We start from the raw sequence: 27,864 nt of genomic DNA on the forward strand, positions 1-27,864 counted from the left end.
CTTGGAAGAGCACCCGGTCAGGGAGAGTCATGCAAACAGTGACAGCTGCAGCACGGTCCTCTCAACCAGTATTCGCTGTGTGTTAAAGTAATGTAATCCTGTGGCAGTCGCTGCAGTGTGGCACACCTTTCCAGGACCTTTCCCGACAAACATTGTTCATGTAAGCTAAAGGTTAGAGGATTGAATGCAATACGGCTCTGTGATTTTCTGTCACAGTCTAGCGTGCAACAGTGCAACATACCTTTTTCTTACCAGATCTCGAAGGCTCTTTATTGAGATCTCGTCCCATTTCCATGGTTATTCTCTCATCTGAAAAGATAAAACAGACATAACCTCTGAACTACTTTTCTGCAGCATGAAGGAATCAAAGGCTTGAGAACAGACTCGAAAGTTCAGAATTTAAATGAGTTTAACTAACACACTGACAAGATTTGAAGGTGACAAGATCTGAGTGTGTGTCATAAGAACATGTTGTATCTGTGTTAAGGAATCCAGAATATTTTGTGAGTACTAAGGACTTTGAGTTCACCTTTGCCAGTGCTTCAGAAAACAGTTGCTTAGCTCTTAAATGTAAGCTACATGAGAGGCTAAAACTGTGGGGATCCTGGAAAGAAAAGCAAATGTTGGTCTCCTGCATGAAAATCCGACCTCCACACCCTTAAAAACCACTCCGTGCAATGGCAATGCCTCTTGGTTTCGATCTAAGTTTAAGGTGAGGAAAAAATCCCAGAGCATTCTGGGATGTCAAGTTTTAGTATTATAATGGCAACTTTTAAGCGGCCACCATGGCGTGCCATACTGCACTTTCTCCTGTTAACCCCTGACTCACTTTCTTCGTGACCAGTTCTTCATCGCTTGTTTTTTTCCTTCCCCCTCCTGGTGGAAGGTGAAGCTATCCTGCTTCATTTCCTGGACAGGTCTAAGAGATTTCCCTTTAGGACTGCGACACAAGGTTGATTCATTTTTCAAAAAACAACATAGGCCACAAAGTGACGTAGGCAGGGAAAACCATGGTGCAGAAAAGTATGATGGCATTTTGGTTATTTAATCTTACTTGAACCAGAGTGCACTGGAGTCCACAAATGTTCTCAAGGTGTTCCAGAGTGATGCTATGTGTGAACCCAAATGTTTGCGATGCAAAAATGTTCCCGAAATGTTCAACAAGGAAAGATTTATTTTACTACTCCCATTTCATTTTATTAGATTAAAGTAAAATAGTGAATATCTGCCCATTAAACTACCAATAAAGCCCCCTTTCAGAGTCCAAGCTGCATTCAAAGAGAACTGCATCCTTTTTAACCTCTTCTCTCACATTCACAAAAAAATACCCTCTGCAAACAGCATATCTTTGTGTAGATCTGTCTGAGTGCATAAAGCAGCAGAAAGGGTTTCATTCTTTTGCACATACCCAGCAGCCATGGAGACCCAAAGCAGGGCTCTGCCCCAGGGACAGATGTCTGAACAACCTTTTCCCAGGTGTGCAGTGGAAAAACCACTGGTGTAATCTGCAGTCTGAATAGAACAAAGAGAAGGAACAATGAACAATGTCCATCAAAAGTACCTGTTTTTTCAGTCATGCTCCAAAACTATCTCGGCTTATGATGTTCATTCAAACATCATGCAGCCTTGGCTGCAACCTTTACACACATAGAAGACACAGTGGTGCATTGTTTAAGAGCTGAGCCTGTTTTTAAAGAAATAACTTCATAGCATGGGCTTCTCATCTGCAATGACAAGTGAATAGGGTCAAACTGGCTTTGGACTAGACCTGACATTTCTGTGGTTTTCCATACTTGACTGAGTATCTGTGAGCCTCATAAAAAGTGAGAGAAAAAAAACTGTCAACTTTAGAGTGCCTTATTGATTAAACCGAACAAAGGACAGAGATAGGAATATGTTGCTGCTTTGTGCTCCCTAACTGTATTTTCTATCAGGTTGCATTCAACAAGTCGTGGAATTTAAGCCACAGATGCCCTTGTAGACAAAGTAAAAAACTTGGGTTTTATGTGTACTCTCCAGCTTAGAAGCAGGGCTACAGTGGGTTTAACTTCTTTGTTTTTACTTTGTAAACGCTCTTGATCTTATCTTCAGTATGAGAGATGTTCTTCACAAAGCGTCACAGCTGAGCTTGTTTCTTCAAGGAGGATTTTATCAGACTAGCCTGCTGTCTCTCACTAACAGCTCAACCTTTATCATCTGGGATCATTAATGTGCACTCGTGCTTCTGAGAAGGCTGCGATACAGAGAAAAGCGTAAAACTCAACAGTCTTCAAGCCCCTAATGACCTCTTAAAGCCTACTTGTCAGTCCCTGGAACTCCTGGGAGCAAAGAAAAACAGCAGAGAGCCATTTAACTGCATATTTCCTACTGGCTTGATTTAAAACCTTCAATTAGAGGTACATTAATGTTCACACAAACTTGTAGTGTTTAGTAACTCAATGGCTCCAGAATGAAATTACACTGAAGCCCACTTGATAAAAAGGTTACTAAAGCACAACTAGAATATTTGCTGCTGATGTGTGAAAACAGCATGACAGCATATCTTTTTAAGATAAAACTGAAATGCCAAATTGTTAATATACTCATACTGAATCAGCCTAATGATGACTTAAAGTTTACTATAATCAATTTAGCTGACTCTATTGTAGTTATACAGTAGTTCATATTAGCAGCTGCCGTGCTAGCGTTTCAACAAGCTGTTGCATTAACCTTGTCATAGCTTGCTAAACAAAGTGATAGGCAATGGTGTTTGTTAATAGACAAAAGTAGTTTGGTTTGAAACTGAAAGGTTCAAACTAATTCAAGAGTTATCCAGATCACAACTAAAACAAAACAAATTCTGTATCATTTGAGAAGTAGAAAAATAGTTTTGAACCCAACTTATAGAGATGAAACTTAATCATTATGTGATATGCCTCCTTGCTTTGTTGAGTAAGGTTCTGAATCTCTGAGTTTACTATTTATCTGTCGCCATCTTTGGATGCAAAAAAGTTTCATGACTGTTGCAAGCAAAGGATTCGAGACGAGGGATCTAAATTACCATGTAGGTTGTTTGTTCGAAACCTTAAAGGAATACTATGTAATATTTCTACCTTAAAATAACAGTTTGAAAAAAATTGTGCGTCTAGAATGAGTTTTAATATTACGATTGGCCTGTCTCCTATGCCCTTCGGCGGTCTGAGTTGGAATAACTGCGCTATGTAACTTTGCTGGACCGGCCCGGGAGCTGAGCGGAAGTACTTCGACTTGCTTTCTGGCACACCTACCGCAAAAACAAATAGACCCCTCTCACGCTCCCAGGTATAAGGCTAAGCTAGCGCAACATTGTCAGTACGATCATCATGGCAGAGGCACCGAAGAAACAGAAGAAGACGTTGACTGATGAAGCAAGGAAGAGAAAGAGATTTACGACAGTGTCTTAACCGTACATTACCTCCAAGCCTGTAGGGGGAGCTCAATAATGGGCTTTTTGAGAAGTTACATAGTATTTCTTTAAAGATGATTAATAAGTTACACGTCACAAGATGGCCTTTTATGTGGCCTTTTATGATAGATAGATAGATAGATAGATAGATAGATAGATAGATAGATAGATAGATAGATAGATAGATAGATAGATAGATAGATAGATAGATAGATAGATAGATAGATAGATACTTTATTCATCCCAATTTGGGAAATTGTTTTGTTGCAGCAGCATACAGTAAATAGAAAAAAATAAAATAAAAATAATGAATAAACATTCGCTATGTACAAATCTACAGTATGAAGAGTTTTTTTTTTTTTTTTTTTTTTTATTGTTTTTTAGGAGAGACTTCAAGCCTATTCAGCTTGGAGTTCTCTTCCAGCCAGAGGGGAGGTGTTATAGATGGTGATGGCTGCTAGTAGGAATGATTTCCTGAATCGCTCCTTGTGACAGCGGAGCTGGATGAGCCTGTTGGAAAAGGAGCTCCGCTGTCCAACCAGCAGCTGGTGGAGAGGATGGGTGGGGTTATCCATGATGGATAACAGTTTGTTCAGTGTCCTCCTCTCCACCACAGATTCAAATGAGTCCAGTTTGAAGCCAATGACAGAACCAGCCTTCTTAATGAGTTTATTAAGCCTGCTGGTGTCACCGGCTCTGATGCTGTTCCCCCAGCAGACCACAGCGAAGAAGAGTGCACTGGCAACAACAGACTGATAGAACATCTCCAACATCTTGCTGCACACGTTGAAGGATCTCAGCTTCCTCAGAAAATAGAGTCGGCTCATCCCCTTCTGGTAAACAGCATCGGTGTTGGTCCTCCAGTTCAGTCCGTTGTCTAGGTGCACTCCCAGGTACTTAGTCCTCCACCACTGCAACGTCCTCTCCCAGAACACACAGAGGCTTTGGAGCCGTCCTCCTCCTTCTGAAGTCAATGATCATCTCTCTGGTCTTTGCCACATTCAGAAGCAGGTGATTTCTGCCAAACCAATCCACAAAATCCTCCACTGTGTACTCCCCCTCCTGTCCATCCCTTATACACCCAACAACTGCAGAGTCATCCGAAAACTTCTGCAAGTTGCATGACTCTGAGTTGTATTTAAAGTCTGTGGTGTACAAGGTAAACAGGAAAGGAGACAGCACAGTCCCCTGAGGAGCTCCTGTACCGCCAACCACCACATCAGACAGAACACCGCCCAGCCGGACATACTGTGGTCTGTCTGTCAGGTAGTTGGCAATCCAGGAGATGATGGATGTGTCGACCCCCATGACCTGCAGTTTGTCACTCAGTAGACCTGGCCGGATCGTGTTGAATGCACTCGAAAAATCAAAGAATGTGATTCTCAAAGTGCAACCCGATCCATCCAGGTACGAGTGAGCACGCTGCAGCAGGTAAACAACAGCATCATCCACCCCCAGGTGAGGCTGGTAGGCAAACTGTAGAGGGTCAAGGGAAGAAGCCACCTGCGGTCTGAGATGCGTCTCTCCAGCACCTTCATCACATGAGATGTGAGAGCTACTGGAGGAGGCGGAACCAAATGCAGAACGGAGAGGAGCGAGGCAGATGGTCCTCAGAGAAACAAACTGAAAATCTAAGGGAAAATCTTGAAACTCTGCAAAATAAAACAGAAAGCAACTGAACACCAATAAGCAAAACCAGAGCATGGGAATACCCAGAACACTGGGTTGCTGTTGAGTAAGGCACTATGGAGGTCTATGAAGGCTAGCTCACTATTAAAGCTAATCTTTATCGGTTTAGGAACCGCTTGTTGTACTTCAGAGCTGACTTCATTTTTTAACCAAGGATGTTGCATCTGAAAAAAACACTGCCCTGCACACAGGAACAAGGAAGTTTGCCCTGTGTACATATTGATAATCGCAGAAATTGAATAAGTAAATGTGCTTATTTTTTAATGTTTTCTTCTCCCCTCCAGGAAACAGGAGCTGTTGAACATCACCAACGTTCCTTTAGGAGAATGCCCACCCTCGCCGCCCCGCACTGCACCGCCCAGCATGAAGGTATGATACACATACATGTACACGGAAATGGAAATAAAAACACTTCTTTACACTGCATGATTTTTTTTTTCAAATGGTTACTACTAAATCAAGGATATTGAAGTAAAAAAAAGTCTACTCAGTCCTGCCATAGCTCAAATAGGTTTGCTTATATTTTTTATCAATACGTTATTGTACAAAATGAATCGTGCTCCTCCAGGGGTGAAGTGCTGTAATCCCTTACTTGTGTGCTTGACATTAAAACAGGGATTTCCTTTGGAGGCAGGGAAAATAAAGCTTATGGCTGAACATGAGGTTCTTTGCACCACTGCTTTACTTTAAATCTTTGAATTTCTACTTTCAACTTCTGAGGAAAGTGAAAATTGTAAAAGGATTTCTTTTTTTTTATGTGAGTCTACAATCCTTTTTTATACTTTAACATTCCCCTCATATCTCTATTTAAACACCCACACTTACGCTGCTTTTATTTTCTTCCTCTTTGGCTCATGTTGCCTTGACTGACACATGAAATTGCTGGTATGCAAGGCCCTAAATTGGTTTTCTGGGTTTTTATCTCCCTTATTTTGGGTTCCTCTCATCATCCACTTTTATTTGTAGTTGGATGTTAAGAATCAGGGGCAGGTTGTGTTATGAAAAAGGATCAGATTAGTCAGATCTTTCTGTAGAGTAGACCGAATCATGACATAGTACCTCTGGTATCCTGACCGTAAATTGTCAATCAAACTGTGCAGTCAAAGGAACCAAAGGGAAAAAAATATATATCACAGAGAAGGAAACCAAATGAATTTAAGCCATGTTATGACATATTATTCTGCTACACATCTAGGAAAAAAGCTTTATACTCTAAGAGTTGATATTTTCCAGATATTCATTGCTCACAATGCACTTCTCTTATGCTACAGCTTGGTGATTTCTTTTTCTCCAGCCTGACAAAAGACAGGTTATGTTTTGCAGAAGGGAGAGATCAGCAGGGTAATACACAGGGTGTAGATGATGGCTTCTGCAAGAGGAAGCCAATCTTTTTGGTATGGTGACCTTGAAGCGAACCATCATTCCTGAAACTGCTGAAAATAACACAAAGATGGCATAGAGAGGAGGACAGAGAGGAGCCTGGAGAAAAATAGAGAAAATACTGCAATATATGAAAAAACATTGGATATCTGAGAGAAATTTGCTTTCAAGCCAGATGACATCAATTTCAGCCTTGATATGAGGCTGATTTCTGATAATTATCTATGGCAACCTGCAATTTTGCTGTGAGTTAGAGTGGTCTAATGGCAAGAAAGTCATTATCATTGTCACAATGGAACATATGTTATGAAGCTTATGATTACCACATACATCACATCTATGGCTTTTGTGTAAAAACACTTGTCTTCTTTCTCAGACATGCTAATGAAATATGTTTTGGCGGTGCTGTCATCAGGTTCACATTTGATCCTGTTTGGCTTAAGTTGCTAAGATCCCTGTGTCACTCAATACTACCATCACCCTTTCCTCTTTAAGAAAAGGTTTAAGTGGTTTGAGCAGGTGTTTAAGGTCAGAGATCTGGTAACAGTAGTAAGTAAACAGTATAGTTGCATGGTAGTGTATATCAGCGAACCCGACTGTAGACTTAGGCTCAGGAAGAAGGCAGGCAAGGAAAAAAAGTAAACATTTATTCTAAATGGCAGAATGAGGAAGACTAAAAATATTATCTAAAACTGTCATGCATGTGATATTGCACATCTGATACATGTTCAATAAAGCTTACAAAGAGGTAGGAAGTGGTTGAATAGGGGCACTTTACAGAGTAAAGTAACCATAACCATCTAAGATTTAATATGTAATTCAACTAAATTCAGTCCAATTTATAATAATCCGGTGTAATCCCATACAATTCAAAACAGGTACAATTCAGTATAATAGTATCTGTAAAATGCCATTTTTTAAAAAAGTTGACAACTCAGAGACAAATGTAAAGTCGTTTAAGTCATTGCATTTTCATTCAGCCATCACAAAATACTATATGATAATAAGATAATTAAAAATGATTTAATACAGTTAAAATGAGATCATCCCTGTGATAGACTGGTGAGATGGGATGGGCTCCAGCCTCCCTGCGACGGATGGATGGAAAATTTGATCAAACTTGATTGATACATGGGAGAAATGTGCAAACGACCCATCTGTGTACATTAACTGATTTAAATTACATCTTGGTTGCCTGTAATGTAATACTTCAGTAATTATAATCAATGTAATCTAACATGGACTAATATGCATATGAAGTACTTTTACATATGATGCTGAGGTCAGGGGCAGCATCGCGGTGCAGTGTTTTCCAATGTCACCTTACGGCAAAACGATTCATGCTTAAAACCCCTGCTGGGGTCTTCCTGTGTGGAGTTTGCATTTTCTACCTAAGCCACAGTTTAAACACATTCATGTTGGGTTAATTGGTGAATCCAAATTGAGTGAGCGTGTGCACGGTTTGCTGTCACTGTGTGTGAGCGCTGTGATGGACTGCAGGCCTGTCCAAGGAGTGAAACGCCTGTTGCCAAATATAAGCCGGGCTAAGCTTCAGCACAGGTGGAGAAAATAGATGGAGCTTTACTTTAATGAATTACTTTTAAAGATAACAGGATTCCTACACTGCTATTGCACTCTAATGCACACTAGTAGATAGATTAGAATTCCATCTAAAGAAGTCCTCATGGTTCTCTGGCATTCTACTTTGATAACACGCGATGTAATTCATTGTGTGTATGTGCAAATACTTTAATCAGGCACGTGACTGTAATTTCACACTTGATGATGACGCAGTCTGTGCTTAAAGGATAAGACCGGTTTTTTGACATTGGGCCCTTGATTTCACATTATAACATGATGTTCTACTCACCCCTGCTTGTTGTTGAACATTTGGAGCTGTTCCGAAGATATTCGCGAGGTGTCTGGCTGCTCTCTTGAGATATTCGGCCATGAAACGGTTTCCTATGGGCAAGCTTATACAGGCACAAACTATGCTGTTTATAATTTATTAATTACTGTACATTAGCACTGATAACGTGGAGGTGCGTCGCTTACTTAAAAAAATCCGGGTTACTGTAATTTAGATTTTTTTGTCGTAAAGTGGGTGTTACTGACGTCCTCGTCTGCTACTGCCACAGGCAGCCCACAGACCTGCTGCCTATTTATTCATTCGGCTAAAATTCAAAATTAGTAACCCGGATTTTTTTAAGTAAGCGACGCACCTCCACGTTATCAGTGCTAGTGTACAGTAATTAATAAATTATAAACAGCATAGTTTGTGCCTGTATAAGCTTGCCCATAGGAAACCGTTTCATGGCCGAATATCTCAAGAGAGCAGCCAGACGCCTCTCGAATATCTTCGGAACAGCTCCAAATGACCAACAACAAGCAGGGGTGAGTAGAACATCATGTTATAATGTGAAATCAAGGGCCCAATGTCAAAAAACCGGTCTTATCCTTTAATGCTAGTAGCCAACAGTCTTAAAAGACACTACAGCTGAGACAGCAAAAACAAATTTTGTCTCAAAAAACGTAATTCACCTCATTTTGCAATTGCATGTGCTAACACGACACAGACACACGGGAATAACCTGCTCTGCTTTGGCAGACGATACAGGTAGCTGCCTGACTTGACTTTCCTGTTTAAGCTGGATGTATTTAGGCAAAACGGAGGTTAAAAGTGAGTGCGAGTGGAGGCAGGAGAAAGGCGAATATACAAAAGACTCAGATATTCTAACAGCTGTTGCATGGTAAGTCTGTGTGCATTACAATTTGACATATTAAGTGTACAACTTAGTGTGTAAGATGACCTCCATGTAATTGATACAACTATCGAATGTACTTTTGTTATCAGCCTTTTTAAAAATGACCAGATTTCTTTTGAAACTTTAGTTTCAGTTCATCACTAATCTTATTTCTCTTGGCATGACAGCTACATTGTGAATGCAACATTGTAGTAACCGTCATACTGCTGGTAATTCAGTGATAAAGTTTTGAAAAGGTGTCAGATGTGCAAAGAAGACTTCACTGTCTGTAAGTGCAGCTCATCCTGTTTTACAGCCAATATTACTATATCTTTAGCTGAGGCTATTTCAGAATATTCTATACTTAAAATACCAGATATGCAGCTTTGGGGTCAGACTCAGCAGTGCAGGTAGAACAACTGTAGAAAGAGATTCGGTTTTGTGATTGATTCGGCAGCACCTGCATCTCTTAAACTTTCCAGTTTTGTGTCCTATTTATAGCAAGTTTACTCCCACATGTGCCGTATTTCACAACAATATTTCATAACCCAGGGACCAAGCTAAAACAGCACTCAAATATCAGTTACAGATGCAAATTCGTGTCATTACAGTAGTCAGATGTGTGGCAAAGACTGGTGTGTATTCAAGCTGTCAGCTTTATCCTTCCTGAACAACACTGTCTCATGTTGCAAGCAAAGGCAACAGGAGCTCTACTAGAAATGCCATGCAAGTGCAGGGAATATTATCATATTCAGGTTTACTGGTAGTAAAATAGGAAAGGAAGCAGAAAGGGAATAAAAAAAAAAAAAACCTGTGAAGCTTAGCTCCCACTTAACTCATCTCTGTAATCTTTGAATTCATATCTCCGATTAAGCTAAACTTTGTGACATTCCATTATTCCTACAGATAACATGGAGAAATATGGATATTGTTGCCCCGGTCTGTGACTTTTCATCATTTCTGTCAATTTGTGGCCCGATAACGTTCATGACTTACCATGAATATGTGTGAATTCAAGCAGCCAATGAGCCAGTCAGTCATTCTGTCATGCAGGCAAGACCGTGCATTTAATCTGCCTGTGGCCTGTGGTCGCCTCTTCACGTTGCCATGGAAGATAAGAGATGCAAATGTGGCCGGGTTAGAGAGAGATAAAGAAAGAATAGACACAAAAGTGAAAATACTGTGAGAATAGAGAACAGAGGACAAATTAGCGAGATAAGGCACTGAGATAACAGAGAACAGAACAAGGACGAGACCAGAGATGTTCATGTGCTATTGGATAGAATGACAGCCAAGCATAAAGACAGAAAGAACTCTCTTGACCTTGTTCGTGTCTGGCCATTGTTGGTGGTATAGCTGAAGATTGTCAGCACTCCCGGGTCCCCTTCAGCTGTCATAGCCTAGCCAGAGTGGTCAGTTGGGGGATTCAGAAGCATTCCTGGTGGGCTGGAAACTTGGGCTGTCAAAAAAAAAAAGGCTGCTTTGACTGTCATTATGCCACTTTATCTGCTTAATGTAGGCTCTACTCATACAACTGCACCATTAGGATTTCAATAGACTGAATGGATGCACATGAAGCAATTTCCTCTTCAAAAGGTTTTTCTTTTCCTGACGTAGCGATAGAAAGCTTTTCGAAAGGAACAAAGGGATGGTATGAAGATGTTGTGATCAGGTAGTAGGAATGAAAAGTGCTTGAAGGTGGCAGATATTTTCCAAGAAGGACAATGAGCTCAGTAACGACTGCTACAGATAAAAAGATTCTAGTAATCACTATGGAATGAGACGTTGCCAAGGCAATTTCAGCTGCCAATCTTGCCCAGGGCACTGCGTGGTGGTGTGATGGTTAGCACCATCGCCTAACAGCAGGAAGGTTTCAGGTTCAAATCCCAGCTGGGGCCTTTCTTTGTGTTTTATCGTGCATCTCCCCATGCATGGTTTTTCTCCAGGTACTCTGGCTTCCCCCAACCATCAAAAAACATGCATTTTAGGTTAATTAGTGACTCTAAATTGTCCCTATGACTGAGTGTGAGCGTGCATGGTTGTGTGACTGGCAACCTGTGCAGGGTGTACCCTGCCTGTAGCCCAATGACAGCTGGGATAGGCTCCAGGTCCTCTGCGACCCTAAATTGGATTAAGCAGGTATAGAAAATGGATGGATGGATTTTGCCAAGGAAATTTTTAAATCACCAGTCACAGGTCACAGAGCGCCGTTCAAATCTAATTTAAAAATGAAAAATTAAACAAGGCATTTTGGAAAAAGAAAATTAAACCACAAGCAGCATGTGCCGTAAAATAACACATTTATCGAATGAATTTGTTTTGGCCTTTGAGCAGCAAATAACACAATCCCTGCTGAGAATGATGGCCACTAAATTAGTCATGAGGAAGGAATCTGACTGCTGAGAGGACAGGTCGGATACCTACGAACAGGTGATTGAAATCACACACACAGACACACACACACGAGATACGCTGGAGGCTTCTGAGATTTATATTATAGATTTAAATAGAAAATGATGTTAATCATTATTAGATTAAAAAAAATATTCAGATTTCTCATATACATAATCACATTTACATTGGAACTTTCTATCATAATCAATAGCTAAATAATAAGAGTTTTAATACCTCACCTTCAAACTTAACAGGCCTACTCATAAAACTGCAGGATGTGAATAACTGAGCTGCGGTTTATTTTTTCCCCCAATTTCCTCCACATCAAAAACTGGTTCAAAGTCTGGCCCTGGCCTACAGTCTGTAAGAGCAGATTTAATAAAACTGTAAAAGTATACTTAATCAAATAACCCTCCCTCTCTTTTTATTCCATACTGTATGACCTCGAGTTATATTTACACTGTGTGCAGAGAGACTAACACACAGGACTGCCAAAGATTCGAAGAACAAGAAAGCAGGTTTTATTGTTGGTCGAGCAGTATGCTGTTGACTCTGTGGGTCCAGCTGCAGCTCTGTATCAGCCTGCAGCACCTTTAGGGGGGTTAATATTAACTCTTTGATAAGAGATGTGTATGAGTATGTGTTAGCACCAAAAGTGGTGATTATAGATTTATGTGCTGTATGGGGCTTCGTTTTTATTAGATTAGTGCTTTCAACTTCTTCCCTTTGTTTTGTTTTTTTTTTTATCAGAAGAGAACCATTTAAGCAGATTAACAAACACAATTAAAACACGTTTTTAACTGCTTTAGTCAGTAGGGTGGTAATAATTTCATTAATTGCATTGCAGTCAACAGCAGACTTGCTGACTCTTTGCCAGGAACGCTGCAGTAAATCTCCCTTCCCAGCCTTTTTTATTGTCTTCGTTTTTTTTTTTTTAAACAGGAAGTTTAATTTGGCATCAGGGATCAACATCTGTTATGTCTGAGTGAATGTGTCAACGTGCTTAAAGCCTCTAACCCTCACGCACAATCCTTTACGCATAAACAAGTGCAGCAGAATTTGAGCAGAGAAGAACACGTGGACCATTCTCACTCTCACGGCTTGTTTATGTGGCAAGGTGGAAGCCCAGGGGACAAAGACGTGCCGACGGGCTTGCGCATGGTTTTTGTTTGTGTGCGCGTGTGCTTTCGGGTGTGTTGACATCTTAGGAAGTGGTTCCTTATCAAAGTGTGTACATGTGGGCGTGAGAGGCTGTCGCCCTACCCTGCCCTCTTGACACAGTCAAACTGGAGAGTTGCACACGGTGAGCTGCTGCTCAGCCGGCCCTGCTGTTGTCAGTGTAAAACCTTTAGATTAAGACGTTTGGGTTTTGTATCGAGTGTTGACGCACCTGTATGAGGTGTAAATTAGGCACTGCCGAAGGGTGATGACTAAGCTTTTGTGCTCACTAAATTTGTGTTGGGTGTCAGTAAATTTCCAAGCTCTGACGCTCAGAGTTTAGCAGTCTATATTTTATCTTTGAATCTATTTTTGTGTCTGTTTCAGTCTGCAGAGTTCTTCGATATGCTGGAAAGGATGCAGGTAAGAAATGCTTATTTTCTTTCCTCTGAAAGCATTGTTTCCTCCTGTTGTCCTTGTCATCCTTGTTTCCTCTTCTTCATTCCTCCTGTCTCTTCTCTCTCTTTGCTTTGACGACTACTACTGAAAAGAAATCGCATAGTTTCTGTGTCGGCATGTTGTGAGATGCATAGTTTTTCCCTTTTTTTTGTCTGCTACTGCATTCAGATACAATGACACAGTTGTATGTCAGACGTTGGGCTCAGAGTGTTTCTCACATTGGATAATGTGGATCCTGCAAGAGAAGAACAAAAGCTCCGGAGAGATCTAGACAGGCTATTTTCTCCTTCTCTGTGAGGAATACATTGATTTTCTATTTCGTCTGAGCAGCGTCTGTCACTCTCCTTGTGCGACCACTTTGTGCCCTCAACGGGCCCCTGAAGGCACGGGCTTTGAGTCAAAGGACAGATGGCGGAATGAAAAGGAAGAGGAGGAGAAGAGAGAAGGAAGGGTGGAGAAATAAAAGAGACACGAAGAACTTTAAAAGAAACTGACTCTGAAAGAGGGGGAATGTGGTTAGATTTGCAAAACAGATTTCAGTTCAGCAAGTGTGAGGTGAGCAGCCGGTGAGTGGAATATATTAGGAAAAGCTGATTTCATGCAGAAGGCCACAAATGCAGCTAATTAAACTAATCTAAAAAAGCAATGGCTCGTACACGTCCTCCAAACACAACCTCCAATCACTGGTCTGCTGATTTGTTCTGTTTTTAATTGGCAACACATTCTGTGAATAGATAACAGCATACAGAAAAGAAAAAAAAAAAAAACAATTCAGTGGACCTATTACTGACACTGCACAAATGCACAGCTGCAAAATTATAAAGTCTAATTCATAAACTTAAAAAATTAATTTTTCAACTGCAAGCATCATTTGTTGACATGGTGATGTCGGTTTTTATATCAGCACAAAGATGAACTGTGAGACAGGAATGTTTGCCCACATGAACCAATGCATGTTACTTTGACAGTCCATGATTAAAACTGGCGGCACGAAAATTGTTTTAAAAGGCACTTGTTTTGTGTCAGGCAGCGTTGCAACACGTGGCAAGAGATGTGGCCAGTGAGTCACATTGTATTGTAGATTGCTCTGAGGCTGTCTTTTGTCTACAAGCCCTACCATGTACATTAGTTCTAACCCCAACCATGTTTAAATTCTAGCATAGCAGGAGCTGTATCGCAGTACAGAACTGAGGAAGGAACAAGTGGCTTCTGTACCATTTTTGAGCCTATGTTTTGAAGTTGCGACCTATTATTTTACGATCTGTCACAAGGTTGTGTTGCAATATTGCCTCTAATCTAAACCTGAATGTGTTGATTCATTTCTAATGACATGAAGTTGTGGTTACTTAAACACTTACAATCCGGACAAATTCAGACAGTCAAGACTTTTAGGATGAACACAGCAGAAAGCAACTTAGGGGAGTTGTTTTTTTTTTTCTCAGTTTGTTTCCTGAGACAATAAAGCAGTGGCTGCTTCTCAATTGCAGAATTACCAATAGTGGGTTTAAAAGGTAAATGGAGGTTGGGCTACATCAAGTTGATTGAATAGGATGTACTACCACACACGGTCAGCAAAAGCGACATTTGGTCCTAGAATTTGGTCACACCCTTCAGTTTAGGATGCCGGTGGATCAAAATGATTCAAATATTCCATTTTTAAATATCATGGCTTCAGATACACAAGATGCAGTAAATATTCAACTTAATTACTTACCAATTGAGGGAAATCTAATGGAGGGTCTTAGCCTTTTTAAAAGGTTTTTCAGTTTAAAATCAGACGTTTATAATTGTGGTATTTAGTTATCAACTTAGAAACTTGTGTTTGAGATTATAGCTTTGATTGTAAAAGTAATACTAATCCATTTGAACTCAATATAGTTTGAATACATTTTTCTTTTATTGTTTCAACATAACTATAGAAATGTTCATTTTGTTGCTGTTTTTGAGCTTTGACATTTTTTTTTATTTTAAATACCGTAGAATCTGAGCCAGAGAGCTCAGCGAGCAACCCCCACTGTACTAGCTGACATATTGGGTGCTCGACCTTGTTCTAAGTCAGTCAAATGTGCATCGTCTCTGTGGTTAAACTAATTAAATCACCACATGTGTAATGTGCTGCTGTTCAGCAGTGTACTTTTTACTCCAGTAAAGATAGCTAAATTTGAGACTGTTGCAGTGTAAGTAGACATGAAAGGCTGGTCATTGCATCAGATTTATTTACAATAGAAAAAAATATTTAAATATTACCTATAATTGAATATATACATTTCTTCATAATACCGGCTAATACCAATAAAGCAATGATGATAAAGTGGTGGCAGAGTGGATCCCCTAAGCTCACTGATACAATCTGAAAGTGTGTTTCTGGAGAATGATCATCATCATCATCATCATTTTTTTTCCTCTTTTTAATAATTTCCTCCCGCTCTTTCACTTGATTTCTTCTTTTTCTTCCCTCTCTTCTTCTGATTGATCTCTTTTATCTCTATGACTGACCATTGCTGCCTCTTTAGAGTATTTCAGTGATGAGTCTCACATTGTCGAGAACTGTAACAGCTGCTCTGTCGATATGCGCTCTACTGCCGAAGCCCAGACTGAACAGTGTGTTAACACCTGTGTGCACGTGTGTTCTCTTTGTCACTACAGTCACGTGAAAAAATAACTCTAGGGATCAACTTTTCAGGATAATAGAAAATGTGAGCAGGGAAGCGGAAGCAGTGTGTGAAAAACTAAGCATATGCACTTGATTAATTGATCATCACTTGTTGTGAGCACCTCCATAAAAGCAGAAGTTTTGCCAGGTTGCTGCTCTAAAGCATCCCAGTTTTGTGTTAACACAAGGCCAAAGAGGAAAGACATCAGCAATGAGAATAGAGAAGCAACTGTTGCTGCCCATCAATCTGGGAAGGGTTACATTTCCCAAAAAAATCCCAGGGGAATTCTAGGGGAATGACCTTTGGACAGATGAGACCAAAGTAAAGATGTTTGAACGTGATGTATAACACCATGTTTGGTGAAAACCAAACAGAGTACAGGGTGGAGGAGGAGGTGATGCTTTTGGCTTGTGTTTCCACCACAGGACCTGGGCCCCTTGCAGTCAACAATGAACTCCTCTGTATCCCAAAGTATTATAGAGTCAAATGTGAGGCCATCTGTCTGACAGCAAATCAACAACAGAATGGCTGAAAAAGAAAAAAATCAAGATGTTGTAATCAGGCCCGCCGATAGGGGGCACAAACGGGTATTGTCCCGGGCCCAGGAATTGGGGGGGGGGGGACAAAAAAAAAAAAAAAGGAATATGCGCATTAGTCCACATGTGTCCAAATGTTTCAGGCACGCACGCCAATCAGGCTGAATTGATTTGAGAATCATCCCCAGTCAGCTGAATGACAGCCAGTGTAACGCGGCTCTGGGTTAACCTTATTTTGTTTAAAATAAGCCAGTATAGACATGGCAACGTGTGAAATTGCCATTTAGATAGAGTTGAATGTAACGAATGGGTTATAAACGTGACGTTTTGGGGTAGCCTGTAACTTTCGTTTAGACTGATTTAACTTGACACTCGCCAGATGAATGGGCTCCACCTTGTTCCCCGAACATTCTCAGAAAGTTCAGCGGACATACACGCAGGTCTGGCGATAAATAAAAGTACCCTTAACATGATTCCCTTGGTCAAGTGAAAAATGGTTGATGAAATGTGCAGTTTATGAGCTCTAAATGAATAAAATAGCGTGAGTTTTATTGTGGTAGGATTTTGTCCCGGGCCCAGCCAAACCTGTCAGCGGCCCTGGTTGTAATGACCCAGTCAAAGCCAGACCCCAACCTAACTTAAATGCCGAGGAGACCTGCAGTAAACCTCAATGATCTAAATCAACATTGTAAAGAAGAGTGGGAATAAATTCCTCCACAATGATATAAGAGATGATAATAATATACGGAAATATTATTACTTCATGATGTTAAAGGGGGTTCCATGAGCTACTGAATCAAGGGTGATGCTTTGTTTTTCATACACTGCTTGTGCATTTCGGCTTAGTTTAGCTAAAAAAGTGTGATTGAATGAATTCATCACAAAATGAGAAGATGTTTTTTGCAGCATTGAGACCCTCAGAGCTGAAACTTTTTCACATGATTGTAAGTGACGGCCGTGGCGTATATGTTGAGAAATCTGAATCCCCACACATGCTTTTATGTCTTCAGTGTTATGCTGAGTCATGTAGACATTTAGACTTGTTCTACTGTTCTTGTTGCATAATTGGACGATTTACTCCTTGTCTACATTTCCGTGTCTGCTTAGAAATGCACAGCACTGCTGATGGAAAAAGCTTTAGCCTTTGCGTTAGTGCTGCTGTGCCCAAACAGATCATTGTTACAAACAAAGAAAGGAACTTTCTCTCAGTGTGCGGTCTGATTCAGAGTAGGTGACTGAGTGTTTGCATTACCTGTGAGCATGTCTGTTTGTGTGTATGCGGTATAGTGTATTGGCTTGTATGACTCACTCAGTCATCTGAGTCAAAGCGAGGTCTGAAAATAAGAATACCATGTTTCAAGTCACTTTATAAACACAGAGAATTTTCCTTTTGACCCTTGTGCTTTTCCATCCTCATGCTGCCAACGGACACTAATAAGGTCCCTAAAGCTGAAGAGACCAAAAAATGGAAGGTGTGGCTGGATGCACACTTGTTCATATGTTCTCTGTGGATCTCATTAGTTTGTGTTATTACATGGCCTCCATCCATCTGCATTCTGCTCCTCATCACTGCTTCGTCATGCCTCCCCTGCTTGTCTCCGTGCTTGTTCTTATCTCACCTTTCTTCTTATAAGTGATTCCATAATCCCCCGTGAACATTTTCCAAATTTTCCCATGGCTTTTTGAAATGTAAAATCAATAACCTCTTGATCTGATTGATTATAAGTTGAATGAACTCCAACTGTCAATTGATCCTCTTTGGCCTGCCAGTATCCTGACTCCAACTGCTGCAGAATATAAATGACCGGCTGTCCATAGCCTCGCGCTCTGACCAGTGCGGACGGGCCTCAGCAGTATTTAGAGGTCATACACCGGAGCTGCAGATTGCCAAGGGCACATTACAGCTCTTAACCTCAAGGGCTACCGAATCAAAATAGCTCTGACATCATCAAGTGGTAGCACGCCTCGCTGATGACTGTTTATTTCAGTCTGTTGCATCATTGCCTGGAAGTCCATTTGGTATAATAAATTCCATTATCTTTCATGCCCGTGTTTGTGGCTTTGCTTGCAACTTTATCATTGTGGCATAGGTCAGGAGAATTCAAAAGCTAAAGTGAGTCTTTCTAAGAGTGTGTGTCCTCTGTTTTACAGGATGACTATATCCCCTACCCACGGATAGAAGATGTGAGTCATTTCTCAAACACACATTCACACCCTTTTGATGTATAGCATGTTGCTTGAAGTGATACCCACAATAGATACAGAACTTTAAGGCTTTCTCTTTTACAGGAAAAAAAAACTTTTGTTTTTCTGTGTCTTTAGATCACATGGCATATGAGGCTGCAGTTCAGCTGAACTTTTCCTGTTCTAGATCGATTTTGTTACATTTTAGCTTTGTTGTCTCTCTATTATTATCCAAACCCTCATCCACAAGGTCTTGGAGAAAGGTGGTCCATATCCCCAGGTAATCCTGCCCCAGTTTGGTGGCTACTGGATTGAGGATGCAGAAGGACCAGCAGGAACCCCTTCGTCCTCAGAGTCCAGTTTCTGTGAGGAGGAGGATGGAGGCGAGGGTATGAGCCCTGGTGGGGCGCACAGCTACCGCCTGGAGTGTAACAGCACGGCTCGAGCCTACCGCAAACACTTCCTAGGCAAGGTTAGTGAGTGTGGGTGTATTAATGTCAGTTTCGCTGTTTAGCCAGGGTGCGTGTGTTATTGTCTTTGACCTAAAATGTCTCTTTATAACTTTCATTCATCCAGGAGCACATGAACTACTACTGCACTGGCAGCAGCATAGGCAACCTAATCATGTCTCTAAAACACGAGGACGCCGAGGGGCAGGAGTTCCTATGCATCATGCTCAGGTATAATGAGAGAAACGCACCATTAGGGCTTGTGCATTGACATATTTAGGAACATTCCTGTTTCAACCTGCTCCTTATCTTAGTTTTATTAAGTCTTTTAGTCCGAATCTGTCCAGTCAGTTCCTTGCCATCACAAAGACTGCTGCTTTAATCAAGTCAGTCAATTCCTGCAGAGCGGATGATGGATGCGTCTTTCAAAGTCATGAGCAAACTTCAGCAGATCAGGTTAATCAAACGGAACAACAGATAACTAGTTCATTGTCTGCTCAACTAAAGCCTGCCTCGTAGCTACCTCCAAAGAATTTGTGTCGTCCCAAACAAAACGTTGGGAGCCTGGCAAGTCTGATTTTCTTGTGTTTGTGATATCACGAATCTCAGAACTATGTCTGTAATGTCTGGTCTTCCTTCTCCTGCAGCTGTTTGTACTCTTTGTCATTATAACTCTGATTCATTTTATGGCTCTGCAGAGGCCAGTTTTGTCTTCCCATCATCACAGTTGGTGACATTTTCATTAACAGTGGAGAAAAACAATAACATAATGCCCTGTTTTTTGGCTAGCCATTTTTTTGGCTGTTGCCAGATGATTGCTAATCTCCCCTGGACAGCTGACAGAGATAATGCTGCTAATATCACCGGTAGCGCTTCCATTTGATACAAAACCCAGCAATGCACTTTTACTAGGCGGCGAAAGAGAGGGACTGAACTCATCTGTGATTTTCCCTTGTTGCACCTTGGCAGAGGGCTGCACGTAAATTAGGTCTCACTGAAAACATCAAAAGTTTGATGATTAAATACATATCTGAAGAATCTCACAAGCGGTGCTCCTTTTTTTTGTCCAACTTACAGATCGAGGACCAAAACAGTTCATGACAGGATCTCTTTAGCTGGAATCAACCAACTGCCCAGTGTACCTCAGATTGCAAAGGTGAGTGTTAGCTTACAAGGACACAGGGTTTAGAAATAGGCATTTCCCGCCAAATTCCTAAATTCTCCTCGTACATATTGACACATCAAAACATAACTGCCACTGAAGAGCTTGATTTGATACACGTAGTCCGGTTTTCTATCAGCTAAAAGAGGCAGGAACCGATCCCATGGTTTAGTCTGCTGACTTAACTCCTCAAACACATAAAAGTATAACAAGTAACAGATGGTAACAGATAAAACACTGAAAAAAGTAGATCAAAATGTTGGAGTATTCCCTTTTATTTGTATCTGTCTTTACATACATTTGAAAAATGAAACCACATTTAATAAAGCTTCCAGTTGTATTTACATCCTCACTTACAGAAGGTAAAAGTCCTAATACTGCACAGTTTTTGTGAGTACTTTATAAAAAAAAGTCCTGCATTGAGGGTGTTCCTCAAGTAAAAGGATGTACCTATAATTGCAAAAATATCAAAAGTGAGTAAAACACTCAAAATGCCCCCCGTGACTCCTGTAGTGTTATCCACTATATCATAAAATATCAATACTTGGTTGTGATGGAGCTGATGTTGAATTATTCTGTGTCAAACTGCAGTTAATGGGGGGTTTTCTTTGGATGCATTAACCTACTGACCACTTTCTTCATTAACTGACTGTAAGATATATGTTTCTTTTTTAAATAGTATGTTATCACATAATTCACTTTACTGCTACTCTACTGCTTTTCTACTTGCATACTGTTTGGTAGTTTAATTCTTAACATCATGGCTCCCAAGTTCCTCGAGCATTTCTTGAGCAAAAAGTCTCTACGAATGATGGAGATCCCACAGACTCTCAAGTTCAGCCTGTTGTTTGGACAGACTTTTCCCATCAAACCCACATGAAAAACTCTGGAAAAGGCCCATTGACACTCCTTTCAGATTTTCATTTACCTGTTCCAGCATTGTCCAATTAATGACACACATTACGTCTCCCGACACCAGTGCAATATTTGTGCCCAACCAAAGCCTCAATAGTATCCATTTAAAGTCGAAATATTACTCTGGTATCTCCCTCACCCCAAAAGTATGAGTAAATGTGATGTGTAAAATGATCAGAAAATGCTGTTTACATGATAGTGGCATGTCAGAATAAGGTCCCAATCAGGTTGATATCGGAACATATTACCACCAATACATCATTTGTACATCCTCACAGCTTTACACCTGATTCAGTATTCTACTTCCAGCACATTGAAATAATCTTTGCAGTCGTGAGCAGCAATAATAACAGCAAGTTAACCTTTTGATACAGTTGGTATTTGGAAACTGCTCCCTTGCAGATAGAGAAGAGGAGTTCAGGGAACTGCTGAACTAATAGCTCTCCAGAGGTAAAACGTGGAAAGGTTTCACTGATGTACACTCAGTGCAGGAAGGTCTCTACCTCTGCTTGAAACTTCCATATCAAGTTATCCATGAACAGTTGCATTCTATGAAGACTTGCTGCAGTGTGGTGATGTATGTGTAGGATTTTATAGTGTTATAGTGAGGTTCTCTTGCTTCTATTGTGCATTCCCCTTTCCGATAGAAGATTCCTCTGATCAAATTCTGTTGTCGGATCTCTCTGCCAAACCAGTTTCACATCAGAGGATTTACCTCTGACAAAACAGTTCATCAATCTATGAAAAACAAATCATTGTGAATTTTGGACGGCGCAGCATGTAAATCAAGTTCTAAATGCTCTCGTAAATATTTCCAACTGTGTAAAGTATCTTTTGCAGATTGCTGTTTCCTTTTGCAATCTTTCAGTGGAAACCGTGGATGATGCCGCTCTCTCTTTCTTTCAGCTTCTGTGTGATGACGCCACAGGGCTGAAGTTCAACCCAGTCCTTTACCCTCGGGTGAGTTGATCCTAAACTTCCACACTGTGGCCTCATCGTAACCAGGCCGACATCAGCCCCTCTAATTCGCTCCAAAAAGTCTTTTCCGCTTCCTGCCTCTGCTAAGTAAAAAGGGACACGGTGCAGTCAAAAGAGCTGAGGCTGATTTCAGTGATATCTACAACCTTCAAGAATTATTTCTCATAATTCTGCACAGCCTTAATTGTTTCATGCCAAGCCTGCAGCCTTTTTTTGTAAACATTCACATGAGGCATGGCTCCTTTTAATAATTTTTCCTAGCGCTGCCCACCTGTCCCCAAGCTTCATTAACTTTTCAATCCCCTCTAACACTTAACCAGGAGAATATCATGCTACTTTTGACATTTTATCCCTCACAAGCCCCCCTACATCTCCAGCATCTGCGCCGTTCAGTAAGATAATTATCCAAGAAATGACTGATGACAGAACAAATTCCTAAAGTGGATATATCCCTCCTCCCGTACCGCCTCAGGGAGAACCATGACAGAGCATGCTTTCAGCCCCTGCCCTCAGGAAAGGAAAAGAAAAGAAGCCCCATCTGTGTCTCAGAATGCAAGAGACAGCAACAGGACCATTGACCTCGCTGGGGGCCCCAACTGTTTGTCTCATGTCGAGCTTATGTAACATGATTCTAAAAGACCTGCCCTGGAGACACGTTTGGAAGAAGAAAAACATGTTTTCCTAGCGGCGACAGCAAGCAGAAAGTAGGCAAGTTGAGTTGGAACCATAGAGAGCGAGTAACATACTGTTGTTTTTGTTTATGTGCAGGGATCCCAGTTGATCGTGGCTTACGATGAACATGAGGTGAACAACACGTTCAAATTTGGAGTCATCTACCAGAAGTTTGGGCAGGTGAGCGACCTTGTCAGTGAACTCCTATATGTGTACCGATCTGCCACGTTGGCACGGACATGGACTCATCTTTTATGTCTTTGTGCGTGCGTTTACCTGTTAGACTTCCGAGGAACAGCTATTTGGGAACAATGAGGAGACGCCCGCTTTCAAGGAGTTTCTCAGCATCTTAGGAGACAACATTGAACTTCAGGATTTCAAAGGGTGAGAGTGGGAGAGCAGTGCAATTCAAGGGGGGCAAATAACAAGAGTAAGGTTTAATAAAAGGGAGGGGGGAAAAAACGGGAGAATTCATTGACATCAGTGGAAACACAGAGGAGAGAAAAGGCTGTAAAAGGATAAAAAGAAAGATGCATGAGAGCATGGCAGTGCGAGTGAATAGCAGGGTTTAATTACTATAACCTTGGAGCTATTTGTCCCGCTGTTTCAGACTCAGCATGCAACTCGGATAAACTGCTTAGTGAAACAGATCCGACAGAAGAAAGTGCTTCATGGACATGTAATCAGAGCTCCGGAAATTCTTTATTTCTTTATTGTCTTGCTGGCCTTTTGTAAACTGTTGAACTTGCAAATGCATCAGTTTAGGAGGCTTTACGTGGGACATAACACAAAGAACATGTGCTTTAAAAATGTTCCAGGTTCCGTGGTGGCCTGGATGTGTCTCATGGACAGACAGGGTCTGAATCCGTCTACACTGTCTTCAGACAGAGAGAGATTATGTTCCATGTGTCGACTAAGCTTCCCTTCACTGAGGGTGATGTTCAGCAGGTACCAGGCTGTAATACTGTCATTATGCGTTAAATAATTCTGCTTTGTCTAAAGAATATCAATAAAAAGCCAGTCAAGTCTGGTTATTGTCAGTATGTCATGCTCCTCTAATAAAACCTGAAATGGGCTTTTATAATCACTTTTTCATAAGCTATGGCTAAATGTTAAATCGAATGCTTGCAAGATTTTAATGTGCAGCCTCTAAAATCCTCCCCAGAATTAGACAAAGCCCAGTGGTTTATGTGTCATAAAACTGTCGTCTGACCTTTTCAACAACAAAATGACATCTAATGCCTGACTCCTGTAATGATCCGTTCTCCTCAGCTCCAAAGGAAAAGGCACATAGGAAATGATATTGTGGCGGCAGTCTTCCAAGAAGATCCCACACCGTTTGTTCCAGACATGATTGCCTCTAACTTCCTGCATGCTTACGTGCTGGTGCAGGTTGAGAACCCCTGCACAGAGCACACAACCTACAAGGTACAAACATGAGTTTTGTGTTGAAATGATACTAAGTGCATCTGTGAAAATCAAACAAACTGTACAGTGTCCTAACTAGCAGTTTGGTTCATCCCCGAAAATCAATTTATTCTTAAATAAATGGAGAGTGGTGAATCCTCCCTCATGACAATGCCCTCCTCGGGATTTGTTTCATTCTTCTAATTTAAATCTTGATTATGCTGAAATACATCCTTACAATAGGTGGCTATTATTGATTTATGTTAACAGGTGTCTGTTACGGCGAGGGAAGATGTCCCTTCTTTTGGGCCGCCGCTTCCAAACCCAGCAGTCTTCAAAAAGGTGAGGGACAGAGGTGGTAACGCTAGTCTGACGAGAGTCAAATCTGATGAGTTTGGACCAATAGAGAGACAACACAAATTATGCTGCATCATCGTTGCAGTCATAGAGGATATGACATTACATATTGCCAACCTACAAGAAGCTACCACACTGTTAAAATGTACCTAAAAGTTCTTCTTGGATTAAACCTGTCTCGAGGTTATCCTCTAATCCTATTTGAATAAAAGCTCATCTTTTGTTATGTTGAAACATAACACACATACAACAACAGCTTTCCACAGTTTGGTGTTTGTCTGAATAAACTATTTTTATTTGCTGTGAAGGTAATGAGATTCATAAGCTTGACATAGCAAACACAGGTTTGTTCCAGTGACACTAAGTATTCCAAGCAGCAATGATTTGGAAGTTTACACTGTAAATGTTATAGTAACAAACCAAGATGTGGTTCCTTGTTGGCTTTGTGGTAAGCAGCCATCTTACTGTACAACAATAACAAATCTGTTGACGCACTTGCTAGCTTGAAATCATAACAAAGCAGGGCAGGCACTACATATAAGTGAATCAACCTCGGATGTTTAACCTTATCTGACTGCCTACTAATAGGCAACATTTCATGTTTATGGTATTTTAAATTAGTTTGAGCTTAAATTTTGGAGTGCTATTGACATTTGAAAAATTGACTGCTAAAAAAAGGTTTCAGAGCAGACTGGAGCTTATTATGTTTAGTCTGAAAGTTAACGTCAGATGATCTTTGAAGTGTTGGTAGATTTTGTTGACTTCAGATCATTTCCCCTCAGCAGTTTTATGCTAACCTAATTACGGTTACATGCTGCCATTCCGACATACCGACATTCCGACATTGACGTTCAATTGTCGGAATGGTGACATTTTTTTAAGAAATGAAACGTCCCGTCATTCCGAATTTCATTTTTCTTTTGTCGGAATGGCGGTATGATTTTTTCTTTTTAACATACCACCATTCCGACAAGCGATTTCAGCACCACACGCGTGGACAGCTCGCCATGCAATAATAGGGGTGCACCAGCTACAAATGCCCGAGAGAGAGACATTCCAACACGCAAGTCAAGCAAGACTGATCGCACCCACTCAGAAATTTACTAATGATGAGGGCTGACGAGGGGCTCGTTGTGTAGCCAATATTTCATTTGGCAGTGTAAAACGGATGCTATTTGTTTTTGTGACAATTGCCTCAATTTATTTTACCTTAAACCACTGAGAATGCTGTCAAAGTGAAGCCTCAAAACAGCTGGTAGGCTAGATCTTTATCAGGACAATGGACACTTGGGTTCACCGGCAGATAAAATGTCTTAAATTTCGCCGATTTTCGAAGAGTGGCATTAAATTTCATCTGGGCGGCATTAAATTTCATCTGGGCGGAATGAAAGAAAGATATGTCTGGAGAGAGCTTTTGTGTGTGCGCGAGTACTTCCGGTGAAAACTTCCGGTGATTTGACAGCTAGGGCGTCCTGGCGACGCCATCCTACGCTCTTCCGCCCAAAGATTTTGGCTCCGCACATAGTCTGGCCAAATCCCCCTACCTCGGTTCGCTCAGTGTTTTGCCAATCAGCTGGTCCCGGGGAAAATTGCCAGGGCTGATTTTTTTTCCCAGTCCGACCCTGACAGCTCCCAACAAGTGTCGGAATGGTGGTATCACAAAAGTGTCGGAATGGTGGTATCAAAGTGTCGGAATGGTGGTACCAAACTGTCGGTATGGCGGGATGTCGCAGTGGCGTCGTGTCTGAGTGACGGGATGTCGGAATGCCGGTTGCATACTCCTAATTACCTAGCTAAAGAACCTAAGCTAGCTTGAGCGTTTTGAATGTGTAAAACACTTGATTTGACACATACTTTGGTTTCATTTGGGGACTTTTAGGAATTTACTGATTCTTTTTTAAAAGTCATAATATTTATAATATTGCTGTACTTTCTTTTTAGCAATTAGAGATTAAAACAAGTACATCAGATGTGTATTTTGCAGAAAAGTACTTTAAACTTGACTACTACGACCAAAAACTACATTTCATCATGTGACTTTTGTCAGACTGCTTGGCAAGCTGGGCACAAGCCTGCTGTTCAACACACAAACTTGCACAGGTGGAAAATATCACCAGGCTTTTGAAGGTATTAGAGATGCAGCAGGGGTGTGAGGTAAACACCTCACACCCTTTTTATTGCTAAGTAGATCATAAGCTACCTACCTGGGGCAATCTATCTATTTGTAAGCAGTGGTGGAGGAAGAACTGAAGTGTAGTACTTAAGTAAAAGTATAACTACCCAGCAAAATATATACTTAAGTAAAAGTAGAAGTACTGCATCAAAAATCCTACTTAAGTAAAAGTCATAAGTACTGACTTTTAAATTTACTTTAAGTATTAAAAGTAAAAGTACTCGCGCTATTGGTTGTCTTTCAATGTCTAGGCCATTTTGATGAAGAATGCAGGTATAGCTACTGGTAATACTTAAGCCTCTACAGAAGTCACTGTTAGTAAAAACTATAAGCAACATTGAAGCTGACAGAGCCACCTGATTGGTTTAAACATATTTTTGTGTAGGCAACGTTATGGCGAAACTGCATTTATAAAATGTAACGAGTAACAACACATATTGTAGAAATGTAGTGGAGTAGAAAGTATAGATAATAGCTGCAAAATGTAATGGAGTAAAAGTCAAAAGTATGCATTATTATTTTTATTTAAGTAAATTACAAACACGGAAAAATTTACTTAAGTACAGTAACGAAGTAAAAATACTCCGTTACATTCCACCACTGTTTGTAAGACACGTATCTGTAAGATCCTGGATGAGTTGGCTCCTTCCTCACTTGATGCTTTTATCAAACAGAAAACAAGGGATGACAGATGCACAAGAAGGAATTTTATAACATCTATGAGGAAGACAGTCAGCTCTCTCAGTGATAGCCACTCTTGTGCCAACACTTATAAAAAAATGTGTGAGATTTCTTAGCCTTTTATTTGAATTAATTAAAAATTATGATAAGAATGTAATCAAGTTCCAAACCACCTCATTCAAATACTCAAAGCCTGCTTTGTTGTTTGCGCCGTTAGCCTTTTTTTTTTTCTATTGACGATGTGTTACATCTTATAAAGTGTGCTCTGCTCTAAGCATAATTGTTCTTTTTGTATTTTGTTTCTTTATGCCGGTTATCTCTCCGGCACACTGACTGCATTTGAAAATAAGCCAATAGTCTCAGCTGGAATGTTCACAAAAATGTTTACGATTGTGCGCTCTCCCTGTCAATTTTCCACTGTTGCAAGTTGTTGCATTTAAAAAGGCCT

General features: G+C 40.7%; 1 protein-coding gene across 10 annotated transcripts in view; it reads left to right on the forward strand.

Annotated features, from left to right (window-relative positions):
* The window catches only part of LOC142388530 (rap1 GTPase-activating protein 2-like), a 114,799-nt gene that overhangs the window by 78,908 nt on the left and 8,027 nt on the right, over positions 1-27,864 (forward strand). For 6 of the 10 annotated variants that reach the window (XM_075473896.1, XM_075473898.1, XM_075473895.1 and 3 more), the window contains 13 exons: positions 5,398-5,482; positions 13,177-13,212; positions 17,878-17,910; positions 18,590-18,622; positions 18,873-19,094; positions 19,199-19,302; positions 20,149-20,227; positions 22,055-22,108; positions 22,895-22,978; positions 23,082-23,182; positions 23,617-23,746; positions 24,071-24,226; positions 24,476-24,547. In XM_075473896.1, coding sequence (XP_075330011.1) covers positions 5,398-5,482; positions 13,177-13,212; positions 17,878-17,910; positions 18,590-18,622; positions 18,873-19,094; positions 19,199-19,302; positions 20,149-20,227; positions 22,055-22,108; positions 22,895-22,978; positions 23,082-23,182; positions 23,617-23,746; positions 24,071-24,226; positions 24,476-24,547 — 1,189 coding nt within the window. Of the gene's footprint in view, positions 1-5,397; positions 5,483-9,147; positions 9,244-12,877; positions 12,935-13,176; positions 13,213-17,877; positions 17,911-18,589; positions 18,623-18,872; positions 19,095-19,198; positions 19,303-20,148; positions 20,228-22,054; positions 22,109-22,894; positions 22,979-23,081; positions 23,183-23,616; positions 23,747-24,070; positions 24,227-24,475; positions 24,548-27,864 lie in introns of those variants that run through there. The other 4 variants (XM_075473900.1, XM_075473894.1, XM_075473901.1 and 1 more) reach the window with 4 other exon arrangements.

The sequence above is a fragment of the Odontesthes bonariensis genome, chromosome 9 (genome assembly GCF_027942865.1).
Source record: "Odontesthes bonariensis isolate fOdoBon6 chromosome 9, fOdoBon6.hap1, whole genome shotgun sequence".
Classification (NCBI taxonomy): Eukaryota; Metazoa; Chordata; class Actinopteri; order Atheriniformes; family Atherinopsidae; genus Odontesthes; species Odontesthes bonariensis.